At 39.2% G+C, this 14,706-nt stretch overlaps 1 protein-coding gene across 1 annotated transcript in view; it reads right to left on the bottom strand.

Moving 5' to 3' along the window:
- The window catches only part of LOC139730887 (putative receptor-type tyrosine-protein phosphatase mosPTP-1), a 269,592-nt gene that overhangs the window by 171,084 nt on the left and 83,802 nt on the right, over positions 1–14,706 (bottom strand). The window contains exon 2 of the mRNA XM_071641763.1: positions 1,003–1,142. Coding sequence (XP_071497864.1) covers positions 1,003–1,142 — 140 coding nt within the window. The remainder of the gene's footprint in view (positions 1–1,002; positions 1,143–14,706) is intronic.

The following is a 14,706-nucleotide window of genomic DNA, read 5'->3' as shown; positions in this document are numbered from 1 at the left end:
TGGGTACATCATGATGCAACCAGTTGGTGGACTTTTGACATTACAATTGTACAAAATTTGAATGTGACAGTCAATTCTATTTGGCTTGTTACTTTTTTTTTCACTATCAAATTTTACAAGGCGATAGCAGCCTTCTGGTTCTTCACCACCGTTATATGGGTTGTTTGTTTTTATTTATGAATTTCGAAGAGCTTATCAATTCCAAATCTTTAACTGATTTTTAAATGGCAACATATTTCACAGGATTAATGTTTATGTTTCTCTATCTAATTTGCAAAAATAGAGTACATGTGTATTCTGATTTTATGCAGATTTAATATATATTTAACCACTTCCACCTGATCTTTCTCTAGTGTAGAAAAGGCAGTAAAATTCAAAGTTACCAATCTGATGAGGAAGAGATCGTTTAATTTCTACAACAAAATTAACCCTGGACTTCATGAGCCAGAGCAAATAAATTATAGGCATTATTTACCATTTGCAGATGAAACAAAAACCCAGCTTTAGTGCTTCAAATTAGTTCTAAAATTCAATTCAATTCAATATTTATTTCACTTTTCGACAAAAACATATAGATATCACTTTTTTGGATAAAAAAAACAGAAAATGTGAGTTAGGGATAGAAACAACCAATGTAAACATTTTAATCAGTAAATTCAATATCAAGTATTGTAATAGATATACAAAATGTGAACAACAGTTATAATAATAAAATTGTTTCTAGACTTAACGTCTACAGTTATGGTTTATTGAGAAATATAGTGATATCTCCTTATATTTCAGGCTCTATTGCTAAATTTTTATATGGTAGGATGTTTTGTGATACATATCTGACTTCACTTATGCATCAAATGTGATACTCGAACATTTTCTAAGTCACTGCTCCCAATGGTAAACAATACCTTTAATTATTTAAACCAGCCCTAGTTGTGGCCATAACGTTGTCACTTCTTTAGACTGCTTGCCATTGACAATACGCTACGAGTCTTTACATTTACTCACCTCTGTCCATGAGACAATAACGGTACTGGGGTTGACTCTGGCGTGCATGTGGAGGTACGCTTGGCAGGGAAGTTTGGCAGTTTGCCCCCGGAAGGCTATGATCGTAGTTGCTTGTGAGGAAGATATACACAGCAGCAGCACTGCAGGAAAGAAGACAAACACAAAAATGAAGGAAATTAAATCAAAATTTAATTTAAAAAAAGGATGTCTATCAAACAAATATCTGAAGCTTAAGCTTTTAAGGGTGAAAATACAGTATATGCAGTATATTTCACAATTTGTGACTTATTGTTGCAAGTAGACCAACGTTCATAAAAGTGGCAAATCATGAAAATGTTGTTCCCATAACCTGATGTACATTGTATATTGTATTTTGGGTGGAAAACAGTTCATTCTTTTCTTTAAAATTGATAATACTTATTTTTTTTTCATCGATATGGTTGTTGATTAAGAGTTCAAGCACTCATCTTACAATTGTTTTACAAGTCCCTGTCCATGAAATATTATACCCGCAAGATACAAGGCACATACAATGTACAGTATGGATCAGCTCTGACAGTGTGAGCTGAAGTGTAGAGGTCATTGATCTCAAAAAGACATATCATGCACAAACTTTTATGTCCATGGCTGACTGTGCTGAACAATGTGCAATAGTCATCATGGTCATCACATCGGGGAAAAGTAGCATCACAGGACGTTAAAGACCGGTGTAGTGTTGGGAAACATGGGTGGTACGACTGATTAATCTTCATTCGCTGTCCACCAGGGTACATTTGAAAAACTCATATAGCGCCCATCATATAGCACCCATCAGCGGGCGGTGAGTTGGCTCAGTCGGTAGCGCGTCTGCCTCACGATCACGCGGCCCGGGTTCGAACCCGAGTCTGCAATGTTGTGTGTAAGCATACCGTCCCCTCTAGCAAGAGGCAAAACACTTCTGATCTGTTCCTCGAATAGGACATAAAATGGAGGTCCCGTGTATGAGAGAGTAACAACTCATGCACGTAAAAGATCCCACTTCATTCATTCATCGCAAAGAGCAGGGTGTTTAACCCAGTGAAGTGGTCCCATGTCAAATCCAACTGGACCCCATGGAAGACCAGCTTAATGTAGCTGAATATGGGCTATCCAGCCATCTTCTCAGATGGAAAATGAACAAACAAACAAACAAGCCTCGTATCAGCAAATACATGTTGTATGTGCATCGAAGCTTACGCTCATTGGTAACAGTTGACTCCAGTCAAGATTCTTTGGCTGTGTGTGTACTTAACTTTACATAGAGGTCAGTGATAAAGCTGTACACATCTTATTATTGAGATTCTCAAATATATTCAATCCAGACCAGCCTTCCACTCCATGGTATCCCCATAAAAGTACTGTCATCTGAGACTACTAACCCGTTGAGGACGGACTGATTTTGCTACAACACGCATTTCCCATAGACACCTGCCCAAGTATACTCGGGACTCGTCCTCAACGAGTTAAGCACCCCGGTAGACCGCTAAAGAGCTATTGGTGATTCTTACTGTCCCAGAGTGGTTCTGGGTAGGAACGCCTAAAGAAACATTCGGGATGTTGTCTTGGTTGAGAAGACAACAGTCATTTACCTTCAGTACTTGACAGCCATATCTATGAATCTACCTAGTACCACATTGACTGATACCATGGGACACTGTATTAACTGTGATTTCATGACAAGTTACACAAAAGCACACACACAAATATGCACAAAACGGCTTAAACAAAAACTTATATTTAAGAATTACGCAAAATAAAGTATTTCATGGCTGTATATTTTTCATCTTAAAATCATTTCTTTTGTTCTGGTTTTATTCTCTTCTTACTTCAAATCTAAATCATGCTGATGCACTATAGTATATGACAGAATTTTCCTGAAACTGACTCATATCAAAGAAAAGTCAATAAAATAGAGCAGTACTACCATCTATCAGTATCTCTAAAATTTGGAGCTTTGTTAGCATTTGATGCCTCACATAGCTATAGAATTGCATGTCATATCATATTTCAAATACATTATACTGGTATCATGAAACATTAGATTCATAAATGCAGATGCCAAAAAAGGCAAAGAGCAAAACAAAGTGAAGTACAAGGCAACAAGAGTTCCAAAAATCAACATCATCTAAAAGTTCATCTCTCACAGTATGTAGTAATGCATTGCATGTAGGCTAGTAACATATCGTTTATCTATCATAAACGTATACATACAAAAATGTATGGGGCGACGGAAGGAATATATACAATTATGCTCTTAAATTGCATCACTTTCTTACTGTGTGAGGTGATTTAAAGAAGGTAAACTTTAGAGTTGTTTTTTTTTCACCTTCAAGCTAAGGAATTGACACTGTTTTCATCCCAGCGGACAGGAACGAATATGCATGCTAATCAATGCTGCCGTACGTCTCAGGCACGTTTTTCATCCAATTCGTGCTCCGTCGCAAAACAAGCCGACTGGACAAATCTTCCCAAATCTTCGACATCCTCAAGGGGGACTTCCCTCCCAGATCCCTCCCTGTATCAGCCCCTCATCACTCGCTTCCTCCAGACCGGATCCCCGCGCCGAAATCTTGGACCGAGTTCTCCACATTCCAGAGTGTCGAGGTCGGTAAACCCCCCACCTCCTGGAAGCGGAGGGGGCCCCCCGTGGATATCGTGCACCCCAAAATTAATTCCTCTCAGCTTCCTCTCAGCTCCTGACCCCTTTACTGAAATCACACACTACCGCAGATTTATGACGACACAGTATATGTGGCTACATTGAAATGATGAGCTGTAAGAAGAAACTTTTCTCTCTCATTTCTTTCAAAAGCATTTCTAAATATTACATCCAAGGTGTGCATTTATTTGTTGAAACTCTAAATACTGCAAATACCTAAAATGCACAATCCATTACGTAAATTTACTACTTAAATCTATTACGTAATGTAACTTGTCTCTGTCTTAAATGAACTTTTTTAGTGCCTCACACTCATTTCTCACCTAAATGCAAAATGTTTTTAAAAAACGTGGTCTACAGTGCAAAATGATTTATATACTTTCTTCCTTCATGAGCAAATTTCTACAATTTTCTCGTTGCCGCACAGCATATAGAGCACTCTCATGCTTTCCTGTTCTACTGTCATGGCCATGAAGCTGTCATAGCATACAGCCTGTTGTCTGGCATACACTGTACTTGCAAGTCTCACTGCAGCATGTAAGTGGTCTTCCCAGCATGATTTGCTGCTGGACCTTCTCTTGTCTGCGCCAAAAGATTTATCCCACAGCATACCATCCAATTAGTGCAAAGGCAGAAATGATTCTAAATAATTACAGAAAGAAACAAAGACACAGTATTTGTGTATCTTTCTTTTTTTTTCACAGTCCACCGTGACTTGGTTGGCTTGGAAACCTATGAGTGCACTACAGGAGTCTAACCCAGACTGTACATCCCACAGACAGAACTATCACCCACATCAAAGCTGTAGATTACGTTTACATTTGGTGAGCCCAGCTAAACGTTATATGATCTGAAATCAATACCACATTTGCGATTGTTGTAAGGAATACACTGTTTTTGCGGAAAATCAATTGGGGATGTATTTCAGCCAGTCTCGACAGAAAGGCATGATTGATTTTGGGGAGCTCCGATTGCACTGGGGGAAACTGTATTCTCAGGTTTTCATGGTGGAGACACAGTGGCTTAACTAGACTGGGAAAGAAATAGGGGAGGATGACTACATGACTACAAGATTATATTGGCAAAGACAGTCTCCGCTAATGTTCTTTTTCACAACAATAAAGTGCATGTCTTGAGCAATGATCTCTCAAAAGAAAAGTCACAGTATGCCTCTTCCTTGGCATAGACGACACTGAAACAGAATGTGGTTCCAGGCCCAGGTCAAGCCTAGACCAAGACAAGACAAAATGGGAGCAGGCATATGCTACTCAAACATTTCTCTTCTACAGTGTAAGCCTCAACTGTTCCCAGTTAAAGGGGAATTCCAGATAAGTTATATATGTTAGTCTGAAAAGAAAGAGTAACATTTTATAAGCACAACAGTGAAAACTTGACCAAATTTGGATGAAAATGACAGTTCTTAAATACCTGATATGAATAATTATGTCAACATCTTACAATTTTCCATTGGTCATGTACAAAAAGAAAGTGAAAAAAAAAATCTGCTATAAAAGTGTAAAATCTATATCATCGCTGAATAATTAAAAAAAAATGATCAGGCAGATATATTAGGATTTGAATAAATGCATTTGAACAAAAAGGAAATTTCAAGATTTTGCTTACAAACTATATGACAAGTTGTGAGGCAATGACAGCATCAACTCACTCATTTGACCATTCATATTGACTGTTTAAGAACTGTTTTGTGAACATAGGCAAAACTTCACAAAATTATCATCTTAGTATTTTTCATCCAATTCTGTTCAAATTTTCACTGTTGTGCTTGAGAAGTTAAAAAAAATCTTATCATATGAAGTTTTGACTGGTGTGAAATTCCCCTTAAACAACTAGCAACTCTTACCTTCAGACAGAACAAACCTCATGAGTTTCATTTACTTCTCTCTCCCCTTCTACCAGCATCCCTGTTTCACTGCGATGCCTGATTAAGGTTTTCAAGGATCCCGACAGATTGCTATCTTATTTGCGACCACTCTGTGACCTTTCTAGACATTCCTCGAGAGCTCATTGCAATGATGTTGTTGGCTTTTTTTTCTTTCTTTCTTTCATCTGAGACTTAAGTTCCATTGAAATGAATAAGCTGAGACAGTCCGGAAAACCAGATAAAAATCAAACATTTAATATTTCTCCTGTTAACGAAGATTGGAAAGAGTGTGATGGCCTTAATCATGATGGATACACGTGTCCCTCGCAATTTCAGCCATGCAGTTCATTTGGAGAGAGAGCCCGAGAACAGTGCCCTCATATGTTCAAAGAGTGCTGAATTATCGGCAGCCGCTTGCATCATGACGTTTAATCAGAACATTTGATTGGGAGAAAAGGTCATAATGTTGGCTCGATGACTGTGCAGGCAAATTGGATCAGGAGGAGCCGCAAAGCGCTTGCAAAGCAGTGGCAAATAATTCAGAGATCCTCTATATTTAAAGCACAAGTGCTTTAAATATTTGTCTGGCCCTACAATCGGAGGCAGAGGGAAACAAATTGGGATCTTGATTGCATGCCAGAACTGGGCATTCTAGTCTGGGACATATACATTTCCGTGTACATCATGCCCACAACTCTATAAAACTATGCCATGTTTGTTACAGTGACATCACATACAGTATCATTCAGGAATAATCCTTTTTCTTTTTTTACACCCTTTGGTTATGAAGGATAGTCAGCATATTATCCAGTGTGTTCAGCCTATTATCCAGTGTTATGCTCTTCTAAAAACTCAGGCTCAGAAATGAGGAATTCAGAGTACATGTAAGGTTGTTTCCTTGGGCGATCTTTAAAGGTCATGTCCGAATGAACAGTTAATGAATGTGACCATACACAAATATTTCTTGAAATGAAAAAAAAAACTAAAGTTTTACTATTCATGCCATCATCAGGAATAACACTGATATTCCATCAGCTGAGAACCAGAAGGGCAGTATTGCATTCCAAGATTTCAGCATACATAAAGATGACACAATCAATCTCCACAAAATAAAAAGTCTACATAATTAAAAGTGAGTAGATTCATGTAAGCATCATTCCAAATGGTAAAACATTGCCCTTGTGGTTTTGATTTTTAATATTTTACTGAAAATGATAATTTAAAATTGACACCATGATGCAGAAGAGATCAAGCTCTAAAACATGTTATAAAATGGGTTCAAGAATGTAGCCAATAGGAAGCGCTGAAATGAGACACACCTCCTTCCTTTACTTCAGTACAACTGCACTGCCTGTAATCCTATGGTAGATTGCCGATCGTCTGTGCGCGCGGCGGCTCCTTTGATGAATTGCGTACGCGCTGTCAATCCTGTAAACAACTTCTAGTTCGGGCTGCCGGCCGGCCGGCCTGTCTTCCCTTGTGCATAACATATATATTATGTGGCGTACGTACGTATACTGTACTAGCTATACGTACACTTTGTACAGTACAGTAGACCAAGCGCAAAATTATGGGACCGGACGCGTACATGGAGTCACTTTGAAGAGCAAATCCAACGATTTAGCAGGTTAATTCTCACGCCGTTTTCAGAGTATGTTGTCTAGTAGGCCTATATGAGGAGTCTATATCAAGTCTTTAAGGTAAAGGGTGCATATTCTATGTAAAATAAGTAAGTTTTCATGCGGGTGTCCGGAAACCCAACCCCCCATTATACTTATACTGTATGTGCGGGACTTCCGCGAGTGCGACGTGCGTAAAAGTTTGGGACGAACATCTTCGGACGTCTTGACCCACAAAGGTACGTGAAAAACGCTGAAAAATGATGTTAGTTTTCGAATTTTCGACCCATTTTATAAAACAAATGATGCACAGGATTATTTCGTGGCGTTAGTGTAGGCGTAGCTCACTCTCGGGTATTTACAATGTAGTGCAACATGCACTCGGCTTCGCCTCGTGCATGTTTCACAATTGTAAATACCCTCGAGTGCACTACGCCTACACTAACGCACTCTATCCTGTGCATCATTTGTATAATAGCAATAACTCAATACCCCCAAAAATTGCGAATTTGTTCTTTTGGTTCTCAGCCAACGATTTAAGAAGTCCAAAGGGTATTCATTGTATGAATAAAGGAGTTAAACACAGTTTTCAAATTTGTGGAAAAATCATTATCATTCATTCTGATTTACTGATACTCTAAAAAAAGACTCAAATTCATGAAGCACCTTCTTCAGCATTCTCTCTTTAATCATTCTTCCTCAAGCAAATTCAGTAATCCTGCTAAAAGTTATCCAAGCTCTTCCCATACAAGAACAAGGATGATTAAACGATGAGAAATCTGGTGTAGATGTGAATATATGACTTCCAATAAATCTCTGCAGCACTAGCTCTCTGCTTCTGTTTGTCAGTATGTCTCAAAATATATGTCTCTCCTACTCAATCTCTCCTTCTCTTTCTCTCTCTCTCTTCTCTGTGTTTATGTGTGTGGCCTGTGTGTGTGTGTGTGTGTGTGTGTGTGTGTGTGTGTGTGTGTGTGTGTGTGCAGTATGACACATGAGGTATTAGAGGTTTGCCTTTGTTGTGGTCAGTGTACATTGTAGTGCATGCCTTGTGTATATCATGGGTAAAGGGTGTATCTATACGTAATGTGTGTGTGGATGTGTGTTTGAGTGCAAGGTGGGTAAGTGTTGTTTAGTCGTGAATGTATGAGTACCAAGGTATGAGTACCAAGGTATGAAGTACCAAGGTATGAAGTGAATGTCGTGTGTGTGATCTGTGGTGGGTAAGTGTACATAATTTGCATGTAATTGTGTATCATTCCCTTTCTCTCTCTCTCTCATCTGCATAAACTGGCAAGCTTGCTCCACAACAATTCTCTTAACTTCTGTCTCCTTCACTTTACCGTCCCTGGTCTGTATGCTACCACTTTCCTTTCACCGCTGCTTCCCGCAGGGCATCCATGCTGCCCCCTTTTCCACCATTCCTCCTCCTCCTCCTCCACCACAACTCCTCAATTTTTGCCAATACAAGTCTTGCAGAATTCTGCAAACACATTTTCATTTGCACGTACACAAACACCAGATCAGTTTAATGGAGCCCGACATTTCAATACACCTGCTAAATGCCGCTACCCCTCCCCCCCCCCCCTATCATATTTCTGCAATGAGGGCTGGTAATGAGGGGAAGCAGGTTGATCAAGTCCCTCTCTTCTATCTGGAGATGATGGAGTGAAGGATGCCAGCCATGCCAGGAAAAGAAGTCGGTATAGGATCCATCAACGACATCAGCTGACGCGTCCCATGCCTCGATCTGAAGGGCTAGGAGTGCCTCAGGGGGGTCTGTGATCCTCTCACCAGCTTGGTGAGCATCAACTCAGCATGCACACTTATTACTCATACCTTCTCATATTCTTGTGTGGATCTGCCCCTTTAACCAGAACTGGTGCAAGGAGGAAACACAGACCAGGAAGTGGCATGACTTTCATGATGACAAGAAAAGTAAACGATGATCGCATCACCGGACTGAATATTTTTCCACCATGAAGCAAAATTAGGGCAAGTTTTCATAGTATGTGTGCATTAGGCAATACAGCATACAAACTCAAATTCAAATTTTAGTCTCATTCATTTGATTATCGAGTAGATCACGCTGTGAATCTTAACAGCCTGTCAATCAAAACAGCATGTGCTTAATCCACGATCTACTCTGCATACTGGGTTTATGTGTGGGGCATGGGAGCAGTTGGACATTTAGGGTGAGGAGATAGATACAGAGAAGGAAAGAAGACCCAACATTTATTTCTACACTGTTTTACATCAATACAAGGTATACTAACATAGTATTTTATCTATCTACCTCTTTCTAATATAATGGGAATCTAATTCCTTAATGTTGCTTGTAGTGACCTTGATGTGGTGGCTATCAACCACAGTGTTTTATCATGGTGTTCAAATCAGCTTTGCAATAGTGTACAGTATATATAGTGGCTAGTATGAACAAATATAGAGAAAATGCATACTGACTGAACAGTCAAAATACTTATGGAGAAGGCCAACCTGATGAGTTCATACATGTCAAAGTTGTTACTATTATTACAACATTTTATGTGGCTGCTGGAGTACAGTGTAATTCTTTAGAAAATTAGATGCACATATTGCTGCACACTGCCACGGAAGCTGATGAATAGAGTATACTTTTGGAGCTCTAAAAAACATAAGCTTCAGAGATATCAAGGTTGAAATATCAGCCATGCCTCTCCCTCAATTTCTGTCTCAATGTATATATCCCTCCTTCCTCCCTTCTCTCTCTGAATCCATGCATGTCATTCAATGAGCACATTCTAATGATTCACAGAGGTATGGGTGACTGTCTTATCTTGTTCATGCAAGCATAAGGAGAGCTAGACCGCCAGCACTGAAGGCCTGTGTGCATATTGGCTTTCCTATCCACACGGGCATCCCTTGCACATTTTCTCGGAAACATTGAGTACTGCATGTGGGCTGCAAACACGCACACTCGGCACTGTGCGCAGAAAAGATCGAGGCTGGCTTCTCCCTATGAATAAAACCCCCGGGGGAAGGCGTTCAGCCAACCTGCTGTCTGTCGTGTCGTGTCGAAGCCGTTTCATTTTCTACCCACGGAACCTCGTGAATTCCAGGACACCACAGACATAAATAAACATCGGGGAGCATCACTACGTTGTACCATGGTCAAGCGCAAATGACAGTTTTGTGTGCCATGCTGCTGGTCTAATATGACAGACAATTCACTTGCATCACAGTTGTGCTGCTTAATGAATGTACACTGGAGTGTGCCACACACCTCCAAAGTATCACATGAAAGATTGTGCATTAATGTGTGTGTCATTCTCATGCACTAAAAAAAATAACAATAAAAAGAATTAAAACCTCGCATATATTCTACAAAAACATTACGTGCTTTTAAAATACATGTCACAAATAATTTCCCACATACATTACAAAAAAAAAAAAAAATGCTTTTGCACCTCACAATTATTGCATTTATAATTATGTCATTACCAGAAAATGCATGTTTCTGATCAAAGAATAGAGAAATATCAGCGACACCTGTAATTTCACCTTTCTATAGTCATACAGATTACTATGGAAACATTCCTTTTCATTACATCTCAGAAAAGGAATCTGTCTCTGTGTAGACATTGAGAGTATAATACAAAAGCACAAGACTATTGAAATCTGGGCTAGTATCAAATTCATCACGAAAGGTCATGAATTAATGGCATGATTGATGGAAACTGTGATTTAGTTACCAACCACTTGATGGACAAACTCACATTCACCAGAAACCCATGGTATCGCATGGCCTTGGGTCTTTCCTCTCTGTTCCTCCCACTCTACTATTTACACATCTAATAAAGATAGCATGAAGAACTATACTGACCACCACAAGATCACTGATGTGTGGTTCCACATTGTGAGTCAGTGAAATTTCTTCCTAGGCAAGTTCACTGGTCATCAATTTTAAACCTCATCACCCTTTATAGGACTCCATATATGGCAGAGGTCAAATTGCTGCATCACTGCAAATCTTATGGTCACTTCTTACAGTACTGTATCTTCTGACTGCATTGCAAATGCATGTATACTGTACGTGTATGCAAAGCACAGTATTTTCCATCCTTCCAAGCTTATTTACCCAGGAAAAATATAAATTATTATGTATTTATTGCATTCTAAGGATAAGCATAATCAATATTTTTGCACATATGCTTTGATATACTATATCAAGAAAGTTATTCATTATTGAATCTTGCAGCCTTGATGTCAAGATACAGTGTCGAAAAATAAACCTATAGATATCAAACCTGTACAAATATCTTCTTCTTTTTTTTCTTTTTGTGGAAGGTATAGCATGCAATCACAAAACAGCAATAGCAACAACATATTTTTCAGTTTGATTTTTAATATACATATCTGGGTATAACTGTCTATCTAGTGAAATTAGCAGAAGCAATTTCTCAAAGTCACTCCCTAAGAATAAAATGGATTCAGGGCCAACAAGTATAACCGATATTATTTCCATGGATATATTTCTTCTCTCATCAAACAACATACAATACACTTGGGGATGTTATCCCTTAAAAAGAAAAATACACTCTCCATCCAAACATCTGCTAAAATTATGAGGTTATTGTATACAAGCCATTGTTCTCAAATGCACAAACAGAAATTACAATAGGAAGGGCGGGGGGGAGGGGGCATAGAGGAAAGGAGTCATATAGCTTGATACAGGCAATGCCAAGAATGCGTCATTATACATGCCGCGAATAATTGGAGGAGAGCAAGTTCGTTGACCTCCCATTTCAACAGCTGAGCTGAGTGAAACTGCTCTGTGGGGAGGGTGGAGGCACTCAGGCTATTTGTACCAGACAAGACTCCTCCCCGCGGGAAGAGTAACTTGCCCGGCTGTAATTCTACTCCTAGATTAGCTGGAGCACTGCATTGATCCCCTGATGGAACAAAATTTTATCACGCGCACAAACCACTGTAAATCAAAGCTGAGTGCGCGACGAACGAATGAACGCAAAAAAACATTTCAAAATCACCTTCAGCTTGCTTCCTCCCCTACTCTTCTCCCTCAGTTCTTCTGCCTTTCTCATCCAGATCTAGCTTCTTAACTATCTACAAATATATTGCCTTTATCATAAACAATAATTTAAGTTGTTTTTATGATGGCAGCAGCAACAGGACTAAAAATGTATTTCACTATCCGCCAGCTGTCAAACTACATAGGCCTAGTGACACAATTTTTTCAGAGCAATAAACAGTACAAGTAGGACCTACTTGATAACAAAATAAAATCACTATTTTCTTCAGATTACTCTCGATCCAAAGTCTCATTTTCATCGTCCATATGACATCTTGTGGCGAGGAAGTGACAGTAATACACTGCCTTATGGTTACATCACACAAGATGAATACACTGAATATCACACAGGTGACTTGCCAGAACGATTGATCAACTACAGTTGTAAGCAATGAATCTACTGATTAGTCAATTGATACCTTTTCCAAAAAATATCACATACACATGGCAAGGTATACTGCTGGCAGGTATCGAACTCCATGCTTTAACAATGCCAGAGCAATACTCCACGATTCACCTGGCATACTTTGCATGTGGTATGCTGTCTGCATGCTGCTCTTCTACCAATTGCGCACACTCCCTCCATATTACTGCCGCCTTACTATCACCAGCCGCATTATTCAATCCTGCTGATGAGTCACTACCTGCACACAGAAATGGAATCGTGGCATTCTGACCTACCTAGGGACATTCCCTGAATCGTACTCAGGTTATGAGTTCGAGATTGAAATATTTGGTGTCATATTCTTTGAGTAATCGTGTTTCTTTTTGGTTGTATCTCTCTTGAATCTTGTCCATATGTTGCACCAATTGTACTGCTTTAGAGCTACATGTAAATATATGAATACCTGTGTTGTATACCAAGGACAATTAAGTCAATCTCTAAAGAAGCAGCATTTTTGTTTTATTGCTATATATTGCATATATTCAACTCCAGACAGATATACTTCAACAATGATTACAAGCAAACTACAATTTATCTGGCAAAGCAGATGTACATTGCTAGGAATGCTTTACGATTTCATTGCATCTGTTATATTTGGCGAATCTTGGTGCATCATCTGCTGTGTCTAGGGAGCAATTTCTGCCATGTGCCAGACTGCTCTTCTTTCCAGCACCTGCTACATTGTAGCTCTTTATGAATTTATATGGTGGCTATTAAACAATGCTGTCTGTGATCCCCTTTTATCTGTCATTTTGTTTGGTCTGGTTTTGTTCTGTTTTGCTCGGTTTGGTTTTGGTTTATGGAGGGGGTAGGATATGAGGGATATTTGAACAATGTGCGCATAGCAAATAAAATTTGACACACAGGAGATCTCCATTACAGTGTGAACGCCTCCCCACCTCCATTAAGGACACACATTTCAGAACTCTTCATTACTGGCAGGGAGCCCATAGTATTCCACGGTCGCTTTGCATTCATGCACAGCATTCACGGAGCGTACACCCTAGGGAGATGGAGGCACCCCTGCACACCTCACAGGGGGAGGATAAACGAAGAGACGATGACGACGACGATCGCTGACAATGGCTGACCTGCATTCCGCGTTTCTTATCGCAGTGCAGCATTCTGGCAGACGGGAGGGACTACGACCGAATTGAACGTGTGTCATCATTGCCATGGCGACAACACACTCGCTGTCAAACAATGTACGCGCCGCATAATGAAAGAAACAATATGGCGCTATCAATTTGGCTTTCACTTTTCTGTCATTATCCTCTCCTCCCTCTCATTCTGTATGAATTTATCTATCTCTCTATCTATCAATTTATCTATCTCTCTCTAACTCTCCAGTGAAGAGTAATTATAATCTATATTTGGGTAAATAGCTGTGCATTCCCATTTCCATGATTGGATACACTTTAAGCTCTGATACCAAAGACAGAATGTTTTTAACTTATATATATCTCTACAGGACAGATATTTTTAAGCATTTTATATAAAAAAAATTAAAAATCTAATTTTCATGGAAATAATTTTACAACTACCAGAGAGATCATATGAAAGGTAGAGATATTCATCTACTTGATAAATACCATATTAAAACTAATCGGTAGCTCTGCAAATTAAGGTCATATACATTTTGTTACATGTAATTTCTGCTACAGGTTAAATGTACACAGATTGCCACTAGAAAGAGAAATGCCATCTCTTGAGCTCTTGAGAAGCAAGAGGGGTATGATATTCACCCCAGGAATTGTGGAGAGAAGAGTAGATGTTTTGTTGCTGCTGCTGCTGCTGTTGTTTTAATCTCTGCTGGACACAACATATAACATCATTCATGGGGTATAATTCAGTTACAAATACAAAATTTGAATAACTCTCATCCCATGATTTCTGCCAATACCAAGGATGAATATAATGTGCTAATAAGACATGTTCTCAACTTTCCCGATCCAACTTGTGGAGTTTACAAAAATATAAAATCAAATTGCTTACTGAAGTTCTGTCAATGCT

Source organism: Diadema antillarum, unplaced genomic scaffold (assembly GCF_040938485.1).
Source record: "Diadema antillarum isolate AM-2024a unplaced genomic scaffold, OU_Dant_1.0 seq00000341_RagTag, whole genome shotgun sequence".
NCBI classification, from domain to species: domain Eukaryota; kingdom Metazoa; phylum Echinodermata; class Echinoidea; order Diadematoida; family Diadematidae; genus Diadema; species Diadema antillarum.
This window is presented reverse-complemented; position numbering and strand designations above follow the sequence as displayed.